The sequence below is a fragment of the Podarcis bocagei genome, assembly GCF_964188305.1.
Source record: "Podarcis bocagei genome assembly, chromosome: 2".
In the NCBI taxonomy this organism is placed as follows: Eukaryota; Metazoa; Chordata; class Lepidosauria; order Squamata; family Lacertidae; genus Podarcis; species Podarcis bocagei.
Genome location: NC_138126.1, coordinates 97,909,926 through 97,930,101, shown reverse-complemented (window position 1 = coordinate 97,930,101; position 20,176 = coordinate 97,909,926). Strand labels below are relative to the sequence as shown.

The 20,176-nt window shown below is 49.1% G+C and overlaps 1 protein-coding gene across 7 annotated transcripts in view; it reads left to right on the top strand.

The window, feature by feature from the left end:
• The window catches only part of ITGB4 (integrin subunit beta 4), a 78,956-nt gene that overhangs the window by 55,568 nt on the left and 3,212 nt on the right, over positions 1–20,176 (top strand). For 3 of the 7 annotated variants that reach the window (XM_081185068.1, XM_081185067.1, XM_081185069.1), the window contains exons 30-41: positions 1,531–1,668; positions 2,332–2,514; positions 3,057–3,188; positions 11,328–11,549; positions 13,629–13,796; positions 14,692–14,862; positions 15,536–15,655; positions 16,134–16,283; positions 17,505–17,693; positions 18,022–18,177; positions 18,430–18,594; positions 19,422–19,538. In XM_081185068.1, the coding sequence (XP_081041194.1) occupies positions 1,531–1,668; positions 2,332–2,514; positions 3,057–3,188; positions 11,328–11,549; positions 13,629–13,796; positions 14,692–14,862; positions 15,536–15,655; positions 16,134–16,283; positions 17,505–17,693; positions 18,022–18,177; positions 18,430–18,594; positions 19,422–19,538 (1,911 nt within the window). The remainder of the gene's footprint in view (positions 1–1,530; positions 1,669–2,331; positions 2,515–3,056; positions 3,189–11,327; positions 11,550–13,628; positions 13,797–14,691; positions 14,863–15,535; positions 15,656–16,133; positions 16,284–17,504; positions 17,694–18,021; positions 18,178–18,429; positions 18,595–19,421; positions 19,539–20,176) is intronic. The other 4 variants (XM_081185071.1, XM_081185070.1, XM_081185072.1 and 1 more) reach the window with 4 other exon arrangements.

Sequence of the window (20,176 nt, the reverse complement as noted above, 5' to 3'; positions counted from 1 at the left end):
TCATTTTGACTCAAGGAAATCACCATTTTATAGTTCAAATCGGGGGGAAATAAATACAGTAAATGGACAAAAGTACAAAGATTCACAAAATGTTTATGGGTATGTGTACCCCTGCGTACCACCAGAAAAAAGCACTTTTTAAATGTATGATGTGTACACAGCCCTGCTTTAAATCTGTGGTGTGAATGTGACCATAGAGCTGTGGACAGTCTAGGCAAGACACTACACAACAAATGCTGTGTTTATAAGGAAAGGAAGCATGAAAATAAGAGAAATATTCAACATATCAAAGTAATTCTGCGTGTCAACTTCATTCTGAGCTCTCTGGTCCCTGATGCTAAGGGTAACATTGATGAATGAATACTAAGAAACAGGTTCAGTAAGAAAGACTGAGACTGCAATCCTGTGCACATGTACCTTTCTCTCATTGAATTCAATGGAACTTGCTTCTGAGTAGACATATATAGAATTGCACTGTTGGTGATATAAAGTCTCATTGCTGCGCTTTAGATCAATGTTACCCTAGAAGCATAGAAAAAGGACCTTGGCAATCATCTAATCTGAGCTGTCACTCAGTATAGAATCTACAGGGCTGGATGACGATGCAGCATCCCTGGTAGATGGCCACCTGGAGATAGCTCAGTCTGTAGAGCATGAGACTCTTTATCTCAGGGTTGTGGGTTTGAGCCCCATGTTGGGCAAAAGATTTCTGCATTGCAGGGGGTTGGACTAGGTGACTCTCATGGTCCCTTCCAACTCTACAATTCTGTGAATCTATGAAATACTGTTAAATAAAGCAGGCTTGTTGCTCTAGAGGGCAGGACTAGAATGAATAGGTGAAGATTACAAGAAACAGATTTTGGCTAAACCAGAGGTTGTCAACCGTTTTCGCTTGTGGAATTTTGAGAAAGTGCCCTGACTGTCAGTCACAAAATGTCTGTTGTGAAGGTATGGCATGGCAGATCAAAAAGAACAAAAAAGGGGACAGGATCCCAAAACAGTGCAGGCATGCCACTTCTTAGTCCCGCATCAATGGGAGAGAGGCACCTACACCAGCCACTCGCTCATAGAGAGAAGCTCTTTGTACCTCCCCTCTGATGAGAGCAGAAGGGAGGGTGGATGTCCAATCCTGGCATCCAATGAAATGTGGGCATGTTCAAGGGGGCGTGTTCAACACAGGAGAGACCAAGCCAGTGCAAACTAAGCAGGAAGAGCACAGTTTCTTGATCACTGTGGATTTATGAGACCTTTCATGGGCACCAGAGGAGATACTGTTGGATACAGTGATGACTACAGACACCGTGTTGGTGATCCCTGGGTTAACACTAGGAGAATGGTAAGAGTGGTTCAACAGTGGACTAGACTACCTAGGAAGCGATAGATTTTATGGGATTTGTTTTAAAATAACTGTCCGTAGTTTAATTTGAGATGTTACCAGCCTCATCCGCTGGGGCTGTTGTTCACATTCCATTAACTGCATGAAGTGTATCCAACTGCTCCCATGTTCTTGCCTTTCTTTCAACTTCACAGTTCCTAGTGAGCCTGGGCGCTTGGCTTTCAATGTAGTCTCTTCCACTGTGACACAGCTGAGCTGGGCTGAGCCTGCCGAGACTAATGGAGTTATCACAGCCTACGAAGTCAGCTATGGACTTGTCAACGAGGTCAACAGTAAGCGTGGATTCTGTTTGCTACCCTCATCATGCAGCAACCTTGCAAGCTGTTATTCCGGGCTGAACTAGTCAGCATCTTTTGGGCAATTATTCAGTTGTGTGCATTTAGAGAATGCCAACGGAGTCTGCCGTTGTCGAATCTCACAGTGGTAGAGCTGCAGACAAACCTCAAATCATGGTGATTAGAAGCAAAACATAGATCTACTCCCCCAGCCCCATTTTATCCTCACAACACACCCCTGGGAGGTTGGCCCAAAATCATCCAGTGAGCTTCATAGCAAAGTGGGGATACGCTCATAGGAGGAGCACTACTGGATCAAAACAAAGACCCATCTAGTCCAGCATTCTGTTCTCAAAGTGGCTAACTAGATGCCTATGAGAAGCTCCTAAGCAGGACATGACTGCAGTAGTAGCAGTCTTCCCACTTGTGATTCCTGGATGCTAGTAAACCTTGAATAATTCAAGCCACCTGCATGCACTCTATGGCATTAAAATCTCCCTTTGTTTTATTACAACGCTCTTTCAATGGGGTCAGCATAAGGCTGGGATATCATTGGAAAGGCATACTGTCTTTAGCATAAATCAAAGATGGTCAATATGGAACGAGGCAAAAACAGCAATTGAATGGGGAAAGGTATTTACATATACATTTTGTTTACAGGACCCGTTGGGCCCGTAAAGAAAGTCATGGTGGAGGGTGCCAAGAAGCGAATGGTTCTGATTGAAAACTTAAGGGAATCGCAGCCCTATCGCTACACAGTGAAGGCCAAAAATGGAGCTGGATGGGGTCGTGAACGAGAAGCTACTATTAACTTGGCCACACAACCCAAGCGCCCTATGTCCAGTGAGTTATATAGCCAAGCTTGTGCTGTGCAGATCTTGTTTTTCACTTGGAATGATTCTCATTTATTCGGCATGCTTGATATGTCCACTATAGAATTTGCATTTCAACTGGGTGTGTGTGTGTTGCATGATATATTTTGTTCCTGGAGGGAGCATGTCCCATAGAATGTAGTTGCACAGGTGTCATGGACACCTTTTGACTGTTGATCGTGATGACATTTGGTAACGAGTATCAAACTATTTATGAACTTTTTTAAGTGTGTGCATTAATTAGCAGCTGTCTTATCCTGTCATGCAACCCTAGTGCTGGTGCACACATCCCTTTTTTAAATGAACACCAACGAGCTACGTAGTTGGCTGTTATCCATCCATCCCTCTCCTCTACCACAATGAAACTATCCCCTGTCACTCAATATGAAATATCACAGGAACTAGATTGAAGCTTCTGCTGCTGTCACCTTAAAAATAAAATGTGTTTGGGGTATGTTAGTTTAAAATGTATAGAAAGCCCTTAGTATACGAATACTTTCTGTTTTCTTGCAGTTCCCATCATCCCTGATGTGCCAATAATTGATGCTGAAGGAGGAGAGGACTATGATAGCTACCTGATGTACAGCGCAGATGTCCTGCGCTCACCAGCTGGTAGCAAACACCCTAGCGTCTCAGATGATTCTGGTACAGTGCATTGCTGAAGTTTGCAAAAATGTTTTGTTTTGTTTCTTGGAGCCTTAGATTTCTGGAGAATGTAAAACCAAAAACATATTACCAAGCAATTTCTAGCCACAAGTCAAATAGGTTTTCTTATTTCAAGGCAGAGAAACCCCTACTTGTGGAAACTTAAGGTGTGCTTTACATCTTCTGCTTCTAACACATTTGGATTCACTAGGGACTTGTATTGAAGTGCATCCCATGGCATCTGTGAATGCAATGCAGCGGCTTCTGTAGATTGTAGCACTTAAGGGAATGCTGTGATGAGTACCATCCGCTGCCATGTGGCTTAGTTAAGTGCAGAGCCTAGATGCACTCGCAGAACTTTATGACAATCAAGTATTAGGCCATGTGACTGTCTTGCAAGCAAATAACAAGACTGATTAAGATGTGCCGTTAGCGCACCTCTGCTGAGGAGCACGTTCTGTGCAATAAACTCAGAAGGCTCAATGTGAGGCTCAAGGCTCACAAGGAGGGACAAAAAACAGGTCCTGTGGGAGAGCTACCATCTACCTTTCTGACCTGAAATATGGGGCACTGGTTAACAGAGTCTGTCTTCCAAACTCCATAAAGAAATATGTGCAATGTTTCAGCTGCAATTCACATTTACGTATAAAAATTCCACCCCTTCTCCACCTTTAGCACTGTTGTTCCCAGCAAATGTATGAGAAAATGTTATAGCGAGAGGAGAATATTTAAAGTTGCTACTGTCCAGGTGGAGAACAGCTGGCAGGCTACAGGCCATCAAAGAATCTGACACACTTAAGTCCATTGAATTAATGGGCTGACATATGCATCTAAGTTTGTGTTGGACTATGTGCATAGCATGTGATGCCCAGAACTACTGTATTACCACCAGGAATTAGAGGCAGCAAGCATCTGAATATCAGTGACTGCAGGGTGGGTGCCGGCAGGGCGATTCTGTACTTATGTTTTGTATGAAGGCTTATGTAGGCATCTGGTTGGCTACTGTGTGAGATGGGATGCAGGACTAGATAGGCCTTTGGTCAGATCCAGCAGGGATCTTCTTTTGTTGTTATGAATGGTAACCTTATTCAATAATATATAATGAACCAGAGAGCTATAACCTGTTAGTTATAATCTGAATTTTAAGGAAGCTTTCTTAAAAACGAGGGCAATCACAGCAACTCTATTGGAACAGCTTTGCCTTTCATTTCACTGCAATGAAGTCAGAGCTGCTTCAAGATCCTAGCTCACAGAGGATCACGCTAGCCAGCGGTCATTAAGTAAAAGTCTTTATTGAATTACAGTTTCCATTCTCACGCTGCTGTCTGCAACTCTACGTCTACTAGCTAGATCGGCGAGGCTCCGTCTGAGTCTCCGCCCCGTGCGCACCAACTTAATATCCTAGCCTTGCTCCACCTTTTCCTCCTGACTGTCCTCCTCTGGGTCCCTCTACCCCCCGGGGCTTCTTCCTTCCGGGATTCTTCTGACGCTGACCCGGACCCTTCTGCCTCCTTGCGCCGGGCTTTAGGACCTGGTTCCCTTTCGGGGCTGCTCACTGCGCCGCCTTCCTCTGCATTTGAACTTGGCGCGCGCGCCCAACCTTCCACTTTCCTCTTAACCGTTTCTTCGCTCCCCGATGGAGGTGTGGCCACTCCTGACTCCTGCCCTCCCTCCTGTGGTGAGCTGCCAGCGCTTCCCCCCTGGCTCCTTTCCTCTTCCCTGCTTCCTGGCGGTGACGCTGGTCCCGATTTCCAGCTGCTCCCCCCTGAGTCTCCTCTGGCTCTATCTTCCTGGGGTGCCTCTCTAGATTCCCCCCTTGCCCTGGCCACTGGTGCTCCTTTCTGTGAATCCTCTGATTCACTGGAAAGACTGGGAGATCTCGGGTCGTCGTCATCACTCATCCTTTCCTCTGTCTCCTCCCCTTCGCTCTCTGTTTCCTCCCTTGCCCGTGCCTCTGCACCTAAACCCCTGACATCCATCCCCCCCTCGAAGCCCCCCAGTCCCCCCTCCCCTCCTTCCGGTGCTGGAGCTGGGGGCTGCTGTTGCAAAGGGACGAACGTCGGATATCGGTCGCTTCCCGTGGCAGGCCTCCATCGGAACTCTTCCGGGTCTTCCTCCCTGCTCTCGTTGACGACAGTCACCTCCTCTTCCATCTCTGTGCCGCCGTGCTCGAAACCAGGGTCGTCCCCGAAAATGTCCATGTCCGTCTCTCCCGCACTTCCTCCAGGCGGCGTTGCTCGGCCGGAACAGTCCAGCCACTTCCTGCGGAACTGCTCCTCCGGCCTATCGTCCCACCAATACGAGGGTTCTGAGACAGATCCCGAGGGTGACCCCTCCGGGGAACGGACGTCTCGTGTCGGTTCCTCGTCCGAGTCGAACCCCCTGAACGTGCTGTCCGAAAGCGTGGGCGTGAAAAGCCAGTCGTCGAAAAAGTCCGCTGGCATAGGTCTATGTGGGAAGAGGGCATGAAACTCGTCTTTGAGCAGAGGTTCGTCTAAAGCGTAGCCCGGCACCCAGCTGTTCGCACTGGCCGGGGTGCCCTCCCTGGCGAGAAAGTATTCTACTCCCTCTTCCCCCCATCTGGAGTCCAAAATCTCCGTGACTTCGTTGATGCGCTCCTCCTGTGCCACTCCCGCGTGCCCCGTTCCTTCTCTGAGCGGACTCGGCGCCGTTCCGGGTTCCTGGAACCTGTGCGGTGCCTTGTAGGGAGTGAGCACCGATCTGTGGAACACCGGATGCATTCTGGAACCCTCCGGAAGCGCCAGCCTGAAAGCCACCGGGTTGACCTGCTCTTCGACTTGGTAGGGCCCCAGTTGTTTATGCCCTAGTTTCTTCTTGGCCAACGACCTGGCCGGCACTGCGTGGGCTGCTAACCAGACCCAGTCTCCCACGTGGAGCTCTTCGCCAACCCTTCTGTGTTTGTCCGCTTGTACCTTGTATGCGTGTTTAGCCAGCTCCAGGTGGCGCCGCAGCTGATCGTGGACTTCCTGCAGCTCCGACGCGAACGCATCTGCTGACTGCGGCTCCCCTTCTCCCCTGCATTCCAGTCCCGGGAAGGTTCTAGGGTGCCGCCCGTTGTTGGCGAAGAACGGCGTGACGCCCGTGGATACGTGCTTCGTGTTGTTGTAGGCAAACTCTGCAAGCGGCAGGTAATCCACCCACGTCGCAGGCTGTTGGTTCGCATAACATCTCAGGTACTGCTGCATGATGGCATTGACTCGCTCCGCTTGCCCGTTGGTCTGCGGGTGTCTCGCCGACGCCAGATTGATCTTGACGTTTAGGAAGCCCATCAGCTTCTGCCAGAAGTTCGAGATGAACTGCCGCCCCCGGTCGGACAGAATAGACCGTGGCAGACCGTGAACCTTGAACACGTGGTCTATGAACAGTTTGGCGGTTTGCTCTGCCGTGGCCACCTTAGCACACGGAATGAAATGCGCCATCTTGGAGAACAGGTCCACCACCACCAACACTGCCGTCTTGCCCCTTGAGCTGGGCAGATCCGTGACAAAGTCCAGAGCCACCCTTTCCCAAGGTTCGACCGGAGTTTGCAGCGGCTCCAACAGTCCAGCCGGCGGTTTGTGCACCGTCTTTGCCCTCTGGCAAGTGTCACACCTCGCCACGTAGTCTGCGACCTCCCCTCTCATTCCAGGCCACCAGAAATCCCTGGCTACTAATTCCACCGTCTTCTCCTTGCCAAAGTGCCCGGCCGTGGGTGCGTCGTGCAGCTGCTGAAGCACCTTGGCTCGAAGTTCGGCACCCGGCACGTAGATGGCCCCTTTACGGATGAGCAATCCATCTCGTAGCTGGAAACCGTCGGCCGCTGCCTTGCCCCCTCGCACCTCTGCCATCTTCGTTTGTGCGAAGGAGTCCCCCTGCAACGCTCGCCGCACCGCCTCTAGGTCCACGGTCGCCGCGGCGCACGCCCACACTGTCGGTGCAAAGATGTGCATGGCGGCCGCTGGTGTTGCGTCCTCCAGATACTGTGGCTTGCGGGAGAGAGCGTCTGCCATGATGTTGGTGTCCCCCGGGACATACTCTATTCGGAAGTCGAAGTCCGCAAAGAACTCAGCCCAACGTATCTGCCTCTGGTTCAGGAACTGTGCCGTGCGCCAGTGTTCCAGATTCTTGTGGTCCGTGCAAACCTGCACCGTGTGCTTGGCGCCGATCAGAAAGTGCCTCCACGCCTTGAACGCTGCATGAATGGCCAGCAACTCCCTGTCCCATATGGTGTAGTTCTGCTCGGACTTGCTGAGCTTCCTGGAGTAAAACGCTCCCGGCCGCCACACGCCCTGCTGGTCCTTCTGCAGCAGGACCGCCCCCACTGCTCTGTCCGAAGCGTCTGTCTCCACCCTCATCGGCATGCTGGGGTTGACATGAAGCAGCTGCTCTTCCGACGCGAAGAGACGCTTGAGGGCCTGAAAGGACTGCTCCGCCTGCTCTGTCCAGATGAACTTCTTCTTCTTGGAGCTAAGGGTGTCAGTGATGGCCGCCGTCTGCATCGCGAAGCCCTTGATAAACTTGCGATAGAAGTTCGCAAAGCCGACAAACCGTTGGACCTCCTTCCGGTTGCGTGGGCTCTTCCAATCCAACACTGCTCGAACCTTGGCGCTGTCCATGGCGAGCCCCTTGTCAGACAGCTTGTAGCCCAGAAAATCCACCTCCGGCACGTCAAATTGGCACTTCTCCAGCTTGGCGTAGAGCCTGTGTTGCTTTAGCCTGCCCAGCACTTCCTTGACGTGCTTGTCATGTTCTTGCTGCGACTCCGAAAAGATCAGGATGTCATCCAAGAAACAGACGCACGTCTTGTAGAGAAGTCCCGCCAACACGTGATGCATAAATGCTTGAAAAACGTGAGCGCCATTTTGCAGTCCAAAAGGCATAACTCTGTATTCGTAGGTACCCAGTGGCGTGAACATGGCTGTCTTCCACTCATCACCCTCCCGCATGCGAATGAGGTTGTACGCCCCCCGCAGGTCCAACTTGGTGAACACCTTTCCCTTCCGTACCTTCGCCAGGAGGTCGTCGATGCGGGGCATGGGGAAGTCCGACGGCTTGGTCACACTGTTCAAAATCCTGTAATCCACTACGAGTCTTTTTTGGGGTGTGTCTCGCTTCTTAACAAAGAATACAGGACTGCCCCCCGCTGCCTTAGACTCTCGGATGAAACCGCGCTCCAAATTATGATCGATGAAGTCTTTGAGTTCCTGCAGTTCGTCCTCAGACATGGAATACAGCTTCCCTTTAGGCAGCGCCGCCCCCGGCAGCAGGTCAATTTTGCAGTCATATGGTCTGTGAGGGGGTAGCCTGTCCGCCTCCTTCTCGCAGAAAACTTCCAGAAATTCTGCGTACTTGTGGGGAATCGCTTGCAGCGTGCCTAGCAGCAGCTGTGACTCCTCTTCCTCTCCTTCCTGCCTGGGTACGATGCAGTGTTCAGCACAAAAGGAAGAGCCGAAAACCAGCTGCCTCTGGAACCAAGCCATCGTTGGGCTGTGCTTGTCCAGCCAACTCATGCCCAATACAATGGGCGTGTCAGACAGTTGAGTGACGTTGAAGCTGATGACTTCCCTGTGATTTCCAAGTCGCATCACCATTGGTGGCGTCTGCTTCACCACTTGCCCCCCTAGCAGCTCCCTGCCATCCACAGTGACAACCTGCAGGGGCAGTGTGGCCGGCAGCAACTGCACAGCGTGCCTGTCGACAAATTCCTGCCCTATAAAGTCCGCGTTGCTGCCGGAGTCGATGGTGATTGGCACGTCCATGGTGATTCCATTGGGCAGCTGGAGAGATGCTGTGAGCCTCACTACTGGTTTGGGCGGGAGGGGGTTCACTGGCTGTAAAATCTCTGGGGACTGCGTCACTAACACGTCTGGCTGGGCCCCAGTGCCTCTTCCTCCAGCCAGACATTGTCGTTTCCCTGCTGTGGTCCTCCCTGCTGCGTTGCTGCAGTCACCATTGCTGAGGCTGCAGTAAGCTTGTGGGGCCTCTGGGGACACTCTTTCGCCATATGCCCTGGCTGCTCACAGACGTAACACTTCCTGGTCCCTCTAGGAGGCTTCGCCTTCACTGCTGCCGGTGCTAGGGCTCTGGTTGCTGACTGAGCCCTTGCACCTCCAACCTCCATAGGTTCGGCTCCTCCTCCTGGCGGAGGCGTGGATTGCGCCCGTGCTGCTTCTCTGGGAAAGAAGGAGGGGCCCCCGGCTGGTTCGCGCCCTCCACGTCCTTCGTCCTTGCTCCACGGACGTCCTTCCAGCCTCACCCCCACAGCCAGTGCCCTCTGAACGACCTCCTGGGTGGTGAGCTGCCAGCGCTTCCCCCCTGGCTCCTTTCCTCTTCCCTGCTTCCTGGCGGTGACGCTGGTCCCGATTTCCAGCTGCTCCCCCCTGAGTCTCCTCTGGCTCTATCTTCCTGGGGTGCCTCTCTAGATTCCCCCCTTGCCCTGGCCACTGGTGCTCCTTTCTGTGAATCCTCTGATTCACTGGAAAGACTGGGAGATCTCGGGTCGTCGTCATCACTCATCCTTTCCTCTGTCTCCTCCCCTTCGCTCTCTGTTTCCTCCCTTGCCCGTGCCTCTGCACCTAAACCCCTGACAGACATGCACACAAATTTGAGTGTATGTGGATCTCTGGTTCAAGGCTTCTATTCCTGCTGCTCTTTAAATTGGCCAAAGCTTCTTGTTGACACCAGCTGCAGTTTCTTCTCTGAAACCATTCACCTTTGACTTTGCTGCGTTATCATTTCCTTTTCCTTAGTAAACAATGCTTTCAGAAGCTGAGGATGTTACAGTGAAAAACCCACCAATATTGCCCATCATAACTGCAAAATACTTGCTTTTTTCTGCAAAGATTAGGCTATATAAATAAAAACAGAAGTGACAGCTACTTTTGGAGTCTTGAAAGCCTCATGTACTTGGCTAGATGGTTGATTTTTACAAAGAAAGGTTCTGGATCTAACTTTCTGGTCTTGAAGCCTTGTCCCTTAATTCTAGACAAGTAGAGGGTGGGGAGAGGTGGCTGTAGCTATGCAGTGCTTCACATGCTCAGATGCCATCTATTTAAAATTGCATTTATTTATTTTAAAACATTTTTATACTGCTTTATATATAAATTGTCCGAAGCCAGTGTACAACCGTAAAACATAACAACAGCTGAAAGAACATTGTTAAGATAGTCATATTAAAACAGTTTCCAGTAAGCTGTAGCATGTACAATTAATACCAAGTATCAGGAAACACTGGATAAGTTTCTAACATTCATTGCAAACACAGGTGGCGCATGCTGTGTTCTGTAAGGAGGTTGTTCCTGCTCCTGTAGTCAAGGCTTTTTTTACTGTTGGTTTGGGGATGGATTTCCAAAGGCCGTGGTACTGAACTCAGTGGGACTTGCTTTATAAAAAGGAAACATGCATAGGATATTGGCGTTCTGTACAAACAGGTGGTGCCCCACGTGCGGGCTGCTGAAATGGGCAAGGGGCAGATCCGAGGGAAGCCTACCTGCTCTGTCGGCTCCGCCCCTGGCGCAGCCCAAGTCCCCAATCTGGCTCCCCATTAGCCAAAGCTGGGTGCAGGCTAGGATCCAGTTCCTGATAGGAGAAGGGGACTTAAACCCCCACCACTTATAAGGAAGGGCATCACTGTTCCAGTTCCCTTGTTGGGGCCCCAGTGAAGTTTCTGCTGTCCTTCAACGCTGCCACACCAAGAGGGGTAAGCGATCTGGAATGAAAGGGGAGGAAGCAGAGGGATGCCACCCCTTTTATCTTTTGTGTGACAGCCCCCTTAGCTACTGTTTTGAAAGAGAGAGAGAGTGTGTGTGTGTGTGTGTGTGTGTGTGTGTGTGCACGCGCCGGTGCGCAACATAATTTGACTAAACTTGGGAGAGTGGGGCTTGTGGATTTCACTAAGAAACGTAACCTCCATATGCTGAGCACTAGTTCAGTTGGCACAGTACATGAGTGAGGCAGGCCACTTACCTGCCTGGCGAGGCAAATGCTGCTGTTGATGAGCTCTGTGCTGTCCCCGTAATTCAGTGCTAGGACTAGGTGAATAACGAAGGGCTGCAGCGGGTAACTTGCAGGCGGCGGGCTGCCTGCTTTTATTGCGCCCTTCTGATTATGCCAACGCAAGTGCTTGACTTGTTCCAAAAGGCTCTCGGTGGAAATATGTGCAGCTGCTAGGGGAGGAGCTGGACCTTCGACGCGTCGCCTGGAGGCTCCCAGCAGAATTGATCCCTCGTTACTCGGACAGCAGCTGCTTTTCCTCGGACACAGAGGGTCTCCTCCATGAGGATAGCACCCCCTCTGAGCTAGTGGACAGTGATGCAGCCAGCCGCAGTCTACCAAGGAGTGGGACTCCCCAGCCCCAACCAGGTGAAGGACGACTGCCTTCTTCCCTCCCTCCCAGTAACTGTTGTGTCTCGTCCTCCTCCCAAGGGCCTAGAACCAGATTTTAGCCTTCCCATCGCTACAGTAGATACATGTTGGTGTTGGTGCTGGAGTAATATATTTGGCCACCTGTAACAGAGTCTGCTTGCATAATGTTGTTGTGATCTGTCTGTGTATAGTATGCATTGTGCAGTGCCAAGGTCATCACCTACCCTAGGTATGAATTGGGAAAGTGCTAAGAGGCTGCACCTGCAAATGGCATGGATCCTTTCAACCAGTGCTATTTTTCTAGAAAAGGAGGTGTCAGAACTGACCATGAACACCTCCCTCGTTCTCTTAGAATGGCAATGGTGCCTGCCTGAGAGGTGCCGGAACTGAGTTCCAGCGAGTTCTGGCTGAAAAAAGCCCTGCATTCAGCATAGCAGATTTTTTAAAAAGATTGTTGTCTACAGCCACCCTCTGAAAGAACTTGTGGCGTTAGCAGTGGTACTTTGTGAGTTTACCCGCTTTCAACCCGATGACTAAATGGGAAAGGTTTTCCACAGAGAAACCCAGTTATGGAAAGCAGAACTGTCTTTGTTGTTCAAAAAAGTTATTTTAATTCTGTTGAACTTGGCCGATCTTCTCGGTAGCTTCTCAGGGTAAGAATCAGTTTCTAATGAGAACAGGAATTATTTCATTGTTTTGAACAGGGCCACTGGGTGTACCCAGAAACTTATAAGGCAACAGCTCCTCCTAGTTTCGTGAGGGTTTTTCAAAATCCCCCAATTAAAAAAACACCATAATAATTTTCTTCTAAAACAGACAAAGGTTCATGTAGGGGATGGTACACTGTGTAGTCAATCACTCACCTTGCCTTTAATGCATTCCAATGGTCGTTCAGAAATTGTTAATTTGTATAGCCATTTGGAAGGAGCCAATGCTTTCTAGTTTTCATTCTATAACGTTCATTTTAGTAAATGCCTCTATCTAGTCTTGCATGCTGTTTCTGATGGTGGCCAGCCAGATACCACTGAAGAGCTCACAAGCAGGGCACAAGGGCGATGACCACCCCCAGTTGTTTATCCCACAGGTACAATGCCTCTGCCTGGGACGCAGGTGGTGCTGTGGGTTAAATCCCAGAGCCTAGGACTTGCCGATCAGGTCGGCGGTTCGAATCCCCGCGACGGGGTGAGCTCCTGTTGCTCGGTCCCTGCTCCTGCCAACCTAGCAGTTCGAAAGCATGTCAAAGTGCAAGTAGATAAATAGGTACCACTCTGGCGGGAAGGTAAACGGTGTTTTCATGCACTGCTCTGGTTCGCCAGAAGCAGCTTAGTCATGCTGGCCACATAACCTGGAAGCTGTATCCCGCTCCCTCGGCCAATAAAGCGAGATGAGCGCCGCAACCCCAGAGTTGGCCACGACTGGACCTAATGGTCAGGGGTCCCTTTACCTTTTTACAACGCCTCTGAATCCAGAGGCTCCATTTAGCTGTTAAGGCTGATAGCTGTTAGGTATATTTGCCTTATATGAACGTATTATATTAATGTCAGCATGTTTCTAACCAGTTGCTTGTGGTCATGTCTCGTCTTTTACCAAGGGTCTGAAACCAGGCTTTAACCTGTGGGTGGTTGGTTGGTTGGTTGTAAAATGGATTTAAATCATGCTAATAGTTTCGTTTGCAGGGTTTCCCATGCAAAGTCAATTCAGTACTAAAATATATGGCGTCACTTCCTTACTCAAGCATCCCCTTTTCTGATTTTAATTACCTGCTGGGGAAGTCTGTTTAGTTCTTAACAACATCTTGACATGGCTGAGTACTGGAGCTTCCTTTGGCACTGTAGTTTTAAGTGATGTGGTGGCGGTGGGGCGGTTGTTGCATTTTTGCTTTTCATGAGGCTGACAATAGTTGATGTGAAGCCGCAAAATGACTTGCAGCTAAAGATTGGAATAAAGCCCAGGCACTGGGAATGTTCTGACAGATCTTTCGTACACGGTCTCTGTTTGGCTTAATTAGCTTGGTATACATACCCACAGATATTGATCATGAACGTTGTTAACTTTAGTGAATGGAATCTTTTCCAGAACACATGAATGGCCGAATGGATTTTGCCTTCCCTGGCAGCGTTGGAAGCCTGACCCGGAATGTGACAACAAGTTACAACTATCTAAGTCCACATGTATACCACGAGAGAAGGACAATAGGAAGCTCATCTCAGACAAGGGAGTATGCCACAGTGGTGTCTGGGCAAGGTGAGTGTTGGGCTGAACATCATCCCATAACCAGTTAATCTACTTGTGATATGAAGCTCCCTCCTGTCCTGTAGCAAACTGGTTAATGAGGAAACTTTGGCTGTGTACACATTACTGTTTACTCTGGCTCCAGTGTGCTCCCATTCCTGGTGTCTGAAGCTGAATATACACATGGCATTAGCTGCATTCTATATGCATCCTGTCGTTTATTGAGAAATGCTCCCTATTCGGTGCACTTTCCCTCAAACCAGCTTCCATCTGATTTGAAAATGCAAGCCATGGTTAAGCTGAGATGCGTACAGTGCAGACAGATTTGCACACGTGCAGATAACAACACATGTGTAGACGACAACTTCATCGAATAGGAGTTATGGGGGTTGCATGGCCAGGGAAACAAATCAAGCAATGCACATCTGGTGAAGAAATCCCCACCCCATCACTGGTGACTTCTCTGTGTTTTAAGCCACTAATGTGTACATAGCCTTTGACAAGTTTCAAGGTTTTCGTACCAACATCAGCAAGATTGATTGTCACCTGGACATCATGGTGTGTGAAAAGCACACTACAAAACCTATGTCTCTCTGTCTCTTCTGCCTGGGTATAGTGGTGGTTCAGGACTTATCCCAAGGTGCTAGCATCACAAGAGAAAGGTTGTCCTTGTTTCTCTCCCCCCCCCCCCATTTCTTACGCTGAGGAGTTTTCTCAAATTTCCTGTGCTTCCTCTCTCCCTTACTTGGTGGGCTTGCTTTCTGCGACTTTGTCTGTAGCCTCCATGGCTACCTTCTGACTTGAAATATCCCAAGTGCTAGCTCTGCGCCTGACACTGGCGCTGCAATCCCCTTTGGTGTCTTCAATGGTGCTTGTTTCTTTCTCTCTGTTTTGCCCTATCTTGTAGACCAGTCCAGGAGGATATTCCCTCCCATACATGAAGATGCTGGGAGGATGGTCCTGATGCCTCAGGATGAGGGCTTCAGGAGGGCAAAGGTGAAGGGTTACTATGGCGATAGTGATGCTCGGGATTCTATAGTCATGGCTGACGGGCCCTCTTGGATTTCCAAATACCTAGGTATCGTGGATGACATAGCATGGCTCATTGTCTTCCTGGTTGTTTTCCCTACCTGAAGTGACTCATCCTATAACCAGCTAATCTATCCATGTTATGAAATTTCCTCCAGTCTTCCACCAGCTTTGTGTGCATGTGTGTGCATGCAGCAATTCACTGTGCTCCCCACACCCAAACTTTCATGCTCCTTCACCATGACAACTTCCATTTGCAGCCTGCAGCACTTCAGTGACTACAGCTATCCAAGCTGAGTAACACACGTGACTTTGTGTGGCTCCCGCAGCAGCACTCTGTGTTTTTCATCCTTGGCAAAGCTATTGTTTTGTGTCTGTGTCTGTATCCACAGGCCTTAAATTGAGAAGCTGCAGGAAGAACAGTGCAAAATGTCCCTCTTGAAATTTACTCTCATAGACCAAGGTTCAAGTTTAATTGGATGGCACAGCTCTGGATCAGGCTCAGCAAACCCTTGAGATACCCTGAAAACCTCCTTTTTTCACCATAAAAAGATGTCCTGGTGACATCTGAAGGTTGTCACCAGTTGCTTAGTTAACCGTCTCTGCAACATTTGCTCATAATTCTTTCGTTGGGCTAGATAAGGGATTCAGGGTATCATCAAGTCACCCCTGCCATGCCCAAGCCTTTGTGTTGATAGCACTGATTTTGTTTCTCTGTGCAGGCATGTCAGGGCAAGGCACACAGCCCAGGGTACATTATGCTGTCCCCCAGAAGGCCAGGGGCCGCACTCACTCCGAAGATGTCCGTGAGGCACTGAGCAACCTGGACACAGTGCTTCAGGGTGAGTGAGCTTAACCTGGCCTCTGCACGGGACCTTGCTGTGCCTGGGGGGATCCAGGTTTGGGTGGCAGGAGAAAATCAGATCTCCTTCCCTCTTTTTTCTGCTTAATTAAATCAACTTCATTCTTTGACAGAGGGCCCTCAAGCTGCAGCTTCCCCCTCCCCACAAAAATAAGAATCTTGGGAACTGTGATTTGTTAAGGGCGCTGGAAATTTTAGTTCTATATGGTGTAATTATTTGAGGGGGAAAGTGCTTGAAATGTATGGTGTGTACACAGCCTTATTCTTCCACTCAGCTAGCTGCTTTACCTCAGCATCTGAAGTCCTTCTAGCCAGATTCTCAATAGGCCTGACTACTAGCCCTTTATTTGATGAGGGGACATTCTGCTTGTTCTCCTGAGACACATAAGGAGCTTTCCCCATTTGTGGGCAAGGCCTTTCCCTGCCTTCAGATCCAAACCTGTGATTTTCTGCCTCAGATTCCAGGATGCAGCTAGGTGTTCCTGACACGCCTACGCGCTTAGTCTTCTCTGCCCTGGGGCCTACCTCCTTGAAGGTCAGCTGGCAGGAGCCACAATGCGATAAAGAAGTGCAAGGATACAGTGTACAGTACCAGCTCCTCAACGGAGGTCAGTGAAGGCCCCTCTGCTGATCGTGTGTGTGTGTGTGTGTGTGTGTGTGTTTCATTCATAAGATCGTATTATCAGGTGACCAGTACACAGAGTATACCTTGGAATTAAAAAGCAGAAAGATGTTATTCCCTGCTCAGTGTGAAGAAACAACTTACCATTTTCATGCTCCTTGTTTGGCTACAGCCTTCCCCAACTGGCGCCCTCCAAATGTTGTAGGACCACAACTCCCATCCTCCTTGACCACTTGCCATGCTGGCTGGGGCTGATGGGAGTTGTAGTCAACAACACCGCTTAGTGTTATTTCTGCCCAGCAAAGAGCACTCAGCTGTATACAGTGGTACCTCGGGTTGCATACACTTCAGGTTACATACGCTTCAGGTTACAGACTCCGCTAACCCAGAAATATTACCTCGGGTTAAGAACTTTGCTTCAGGATGAGAACAGAAATCGTACTCTGGTGGCACCGGGAGGCCCCATTAGCTAAAGTGGTGCTTCAGGTTAAGAACAGTTTCAGGTTAAGAACAGACCTCCAGAACAAATTAAGTACTTAACCTGAGGTACCACTGTGTGTGTGTGTGTGTGTGTGTGTGTGTATAAAAATATGACATCCAATAATCCATTGACAGGACATGCAGTTTAAGAGCCCATCCTGATTTTTTTGTCCTGTGGATGTGCTGCAAGAGCAGAAAGTTTGATGTCACTTTTTTCCTTAGCTACAGGGAGCCTCTTCTGCAGCACGGGCTACCTCTCATCTTCATGGTCTTCCCTACACCAGAAAAATTAATGCCTTCTAACGGATCACTCAAAATCTGTTATGAGGCATTTGCTTGGCTGGAACAAGGGACAGCATGTAGATTCTGCCTCTGATGAAGAACACTCAGTTCAAAATAAATAGGGCACTTTTGATTCCCAGTCAAAAAAACTGGCAGCACCCATGGCTTTTATTTTTCCATGATGTCATACAGATGAATGGACAGCCCTTCAACAGAGCAGACATGTGTGCATTCATCCTGTACAAAGAACTTTACGTGGGAGGACTCTCACAATTTTCTACACTGAAGTTGCATGCATGGAGTGCATCTTCTGGGTAGCAGCCCTCATTAGTGTGACCTCAAAGAGACTGCCTTTCCCGCAGTAGTTATCAGTTTGCCAGTGAAAACTGCAGGTTTTGGCACAGCAGATTGTGATAAGTGACAGTGGTGTCTTCCTGTTCCCTAGGAGAGATCCAGAGACTTACTATTCCCAACCCTCACCAGAACTCCGTAGTGGTGGATGACCTACTGCCCAACCACTCCTATGTCTTCAAAGTGAAGGCGCAAAGTGATGAAGGATGGGGTCCAGAGAGAGAAGGCGTGATAACTATTGAGTCACAAGTGGACCCGCGCAGCCCTCTGAGTCCTGTCCCAGGTAATGTGGCCTTCATAGTTTAGTAACCATGATGAAATGAGCTCACTCAGCTATTATGAGTTGCCGGTATGCAAAACTGCCCCTACAGAAATTTTGGTTTTCTTTGACATTGGTTTTGAGCTAAGAAGAATTGTACTTATCATGGGAACTATGCATTATGGTCCTTCACTTTCCAAAAAAGTTAAGGTGTTGTGAGGTTTAGTTTTTTTTAATTAGGGACATAAATCAAATGTAAGATTGCACATGTGTCAGTCTTTGCCTGCTCGTCCGCTTTGCTTTCTTCCGTGGGACGGTGACCATTATTTTTTTTTTGTTTTTGCGGTTGTAGGATCACCGTTCACTCTGAGCACTCCCAGTGCCCCGGGGCCTCTGGTGTTCACGGCCCTGAGTCCAGACTCTCTTCAGCTGAGCTGGGACAGACCCCGCCAACCCAATGGGTTAATTCTGGGCTATATGGTCACCTGTGAGATGCTGCATGGTGGAGGTATGTGAAAGTTCTGATTGGGGGGGGGGTAAATGCAGTTCAGTTGTGGAACTCCCACTGCATTTCCTGACTCAGAAGAGGGCAGCCCCTGCCGGTGCCAGGCTCTGTATGTGCATCAGACGTCTTCAGGGGCTACTGAATTAAGGCTACCGGCATGACAAAGGAGCAGATAAGGTAGATAGGTGCCTCTGATAGGAACTTTTATGACTTATTCTCTAGGTTCTACCTGTTCTTCTTGTTTCTGATCCACAGGGGAACCCAGGAATATCTACGTGGAGGGAGACAACCTAGAGACCACGCTGACAGTACCTTACTTGAGTGAAAATGTTCCATATAAGTTTAAAGTCCAAGCAAAGACCACACAAGGCTTCGGGCCTGAAAGGGAAGGAATTATCACTATTGAATCTCAAGATGCAGGTACGCACCCCCACCCCCACCCCCACCCCGGAGACAGTAATAACTTAGGTATAATTGGGCTCTTCGGGGGAGGAAGGACAGGATAGAATTTTTAAAAACAATGTTAAATAAATAATAATCAGTTTGTGCCACATCTGAGCATGGAGAGACTGGTGCAGTCATGAAAATGAATGGGTAGGAAAGAGCATTCCTGCACATAGGCCATGCTGATCAGAGCATTGGAGGTTCTGCTGAGGCCCCTCCATGTAAATTATTGCACAGCAAACAGCTCAAGGGAAGAAACATGAGAGATAAACTTGATGATGTGGCTCCTGTGTGTGTGTCTGTGTGTGTTGTGTAGTGTGATGTGCCAATGTGGGGTAATGGTTAGTGTGTCAGACTAGCACCTGGGGGGACGGCGAGTTTAAATCCCCACTTAGCTGTGAAGCTCACTGGGTAACCTTGGACCAAACAATGTCTGTTAGCCTAACTTCTACCTCACCAGCTTAATATGTGGATAAATTCAGGGTCTTTGGGAGTACCATATATCTTGAGCTCCTGAGGGGGGAAAGGTTGGGATATAACTCTACAAACCAAAAGGTATTTGTGTAGGATGAGTTAAATTTTAAAATGCTTGCAACGCCAGAGCTGTCATCTCACCTGTCACCTGAATACCCCAGTGTGAACATAAGCAGCCTTATAATTTCCTTCCTGGTTTGGTCAAGGAGGTGGTGTATATGTGTCAGGCTCTCTGGTGCCTTGTATTTAAATTAAAAGGTACAAAAAAATTTCCTCTTGCTAAGCAGACCCTGCGATACAAGTAAACTAATATACCCTTTTTGGTTCAGGGGCCTTTTCTCAGTTTGGAACACAGCAATTCACCAGAGAGGAGGTCTACAATCTCCCCACAGAATACAGGACCCAAACCAGCATCACTCACTCCCCACTGGATCCTTTATACGCAGGTAAGAAAGAAGCACTGTGGGAATAGGGGCTGGGTTTGGATCTCAACAAATTCTGTGGGGTAACATAAATGGGCAGCAATCCAGGATCCATTCTAGAGCAGGCAAAACATGGGTTGGAAGTGGTCGTAGCTCAGTGGCTTTGCATGGAGGAAGTCCCTCGTTCAGTCTCTGGCATCTCCAGGCGTGGTGCATGTTGTAGAGAATCCACTCCTGCCAGTCATCTGTGCACAGTACAGGAATAGCTCTGTCTATATTTAAGCCCTATAGAAACACCTAGTTTGTCTTAGTTCATGTGAATGCAGCTAGGACTACCTTCTCAGTACAAAAGAGGCCAAAAAGGATGCCTGTCTGAAATTAACCACATTTAAATCTCATTCCATTCTGACATCAAGTGTTTGCAGAACCTTTACGTGGCAGTTGGGGCAAGCCCTACCATTAGGCAAAGCGGGGCAGGTGCCTCAGGTATCCCCCTTCTCCTTAGCACCTCCTCAGCTAGTACGCTTCCCTCAGGTATGATGAAGATTGTTGTCCCATCAGCGGTGCTGAAGCAAGATTCAACTGCCCTCCTAGTCAGATTCCGGGGGGGGGGGGAGTTTCATCTTGTATTTCATCTCAGGTGGAAAAACATCTGCCCAGGT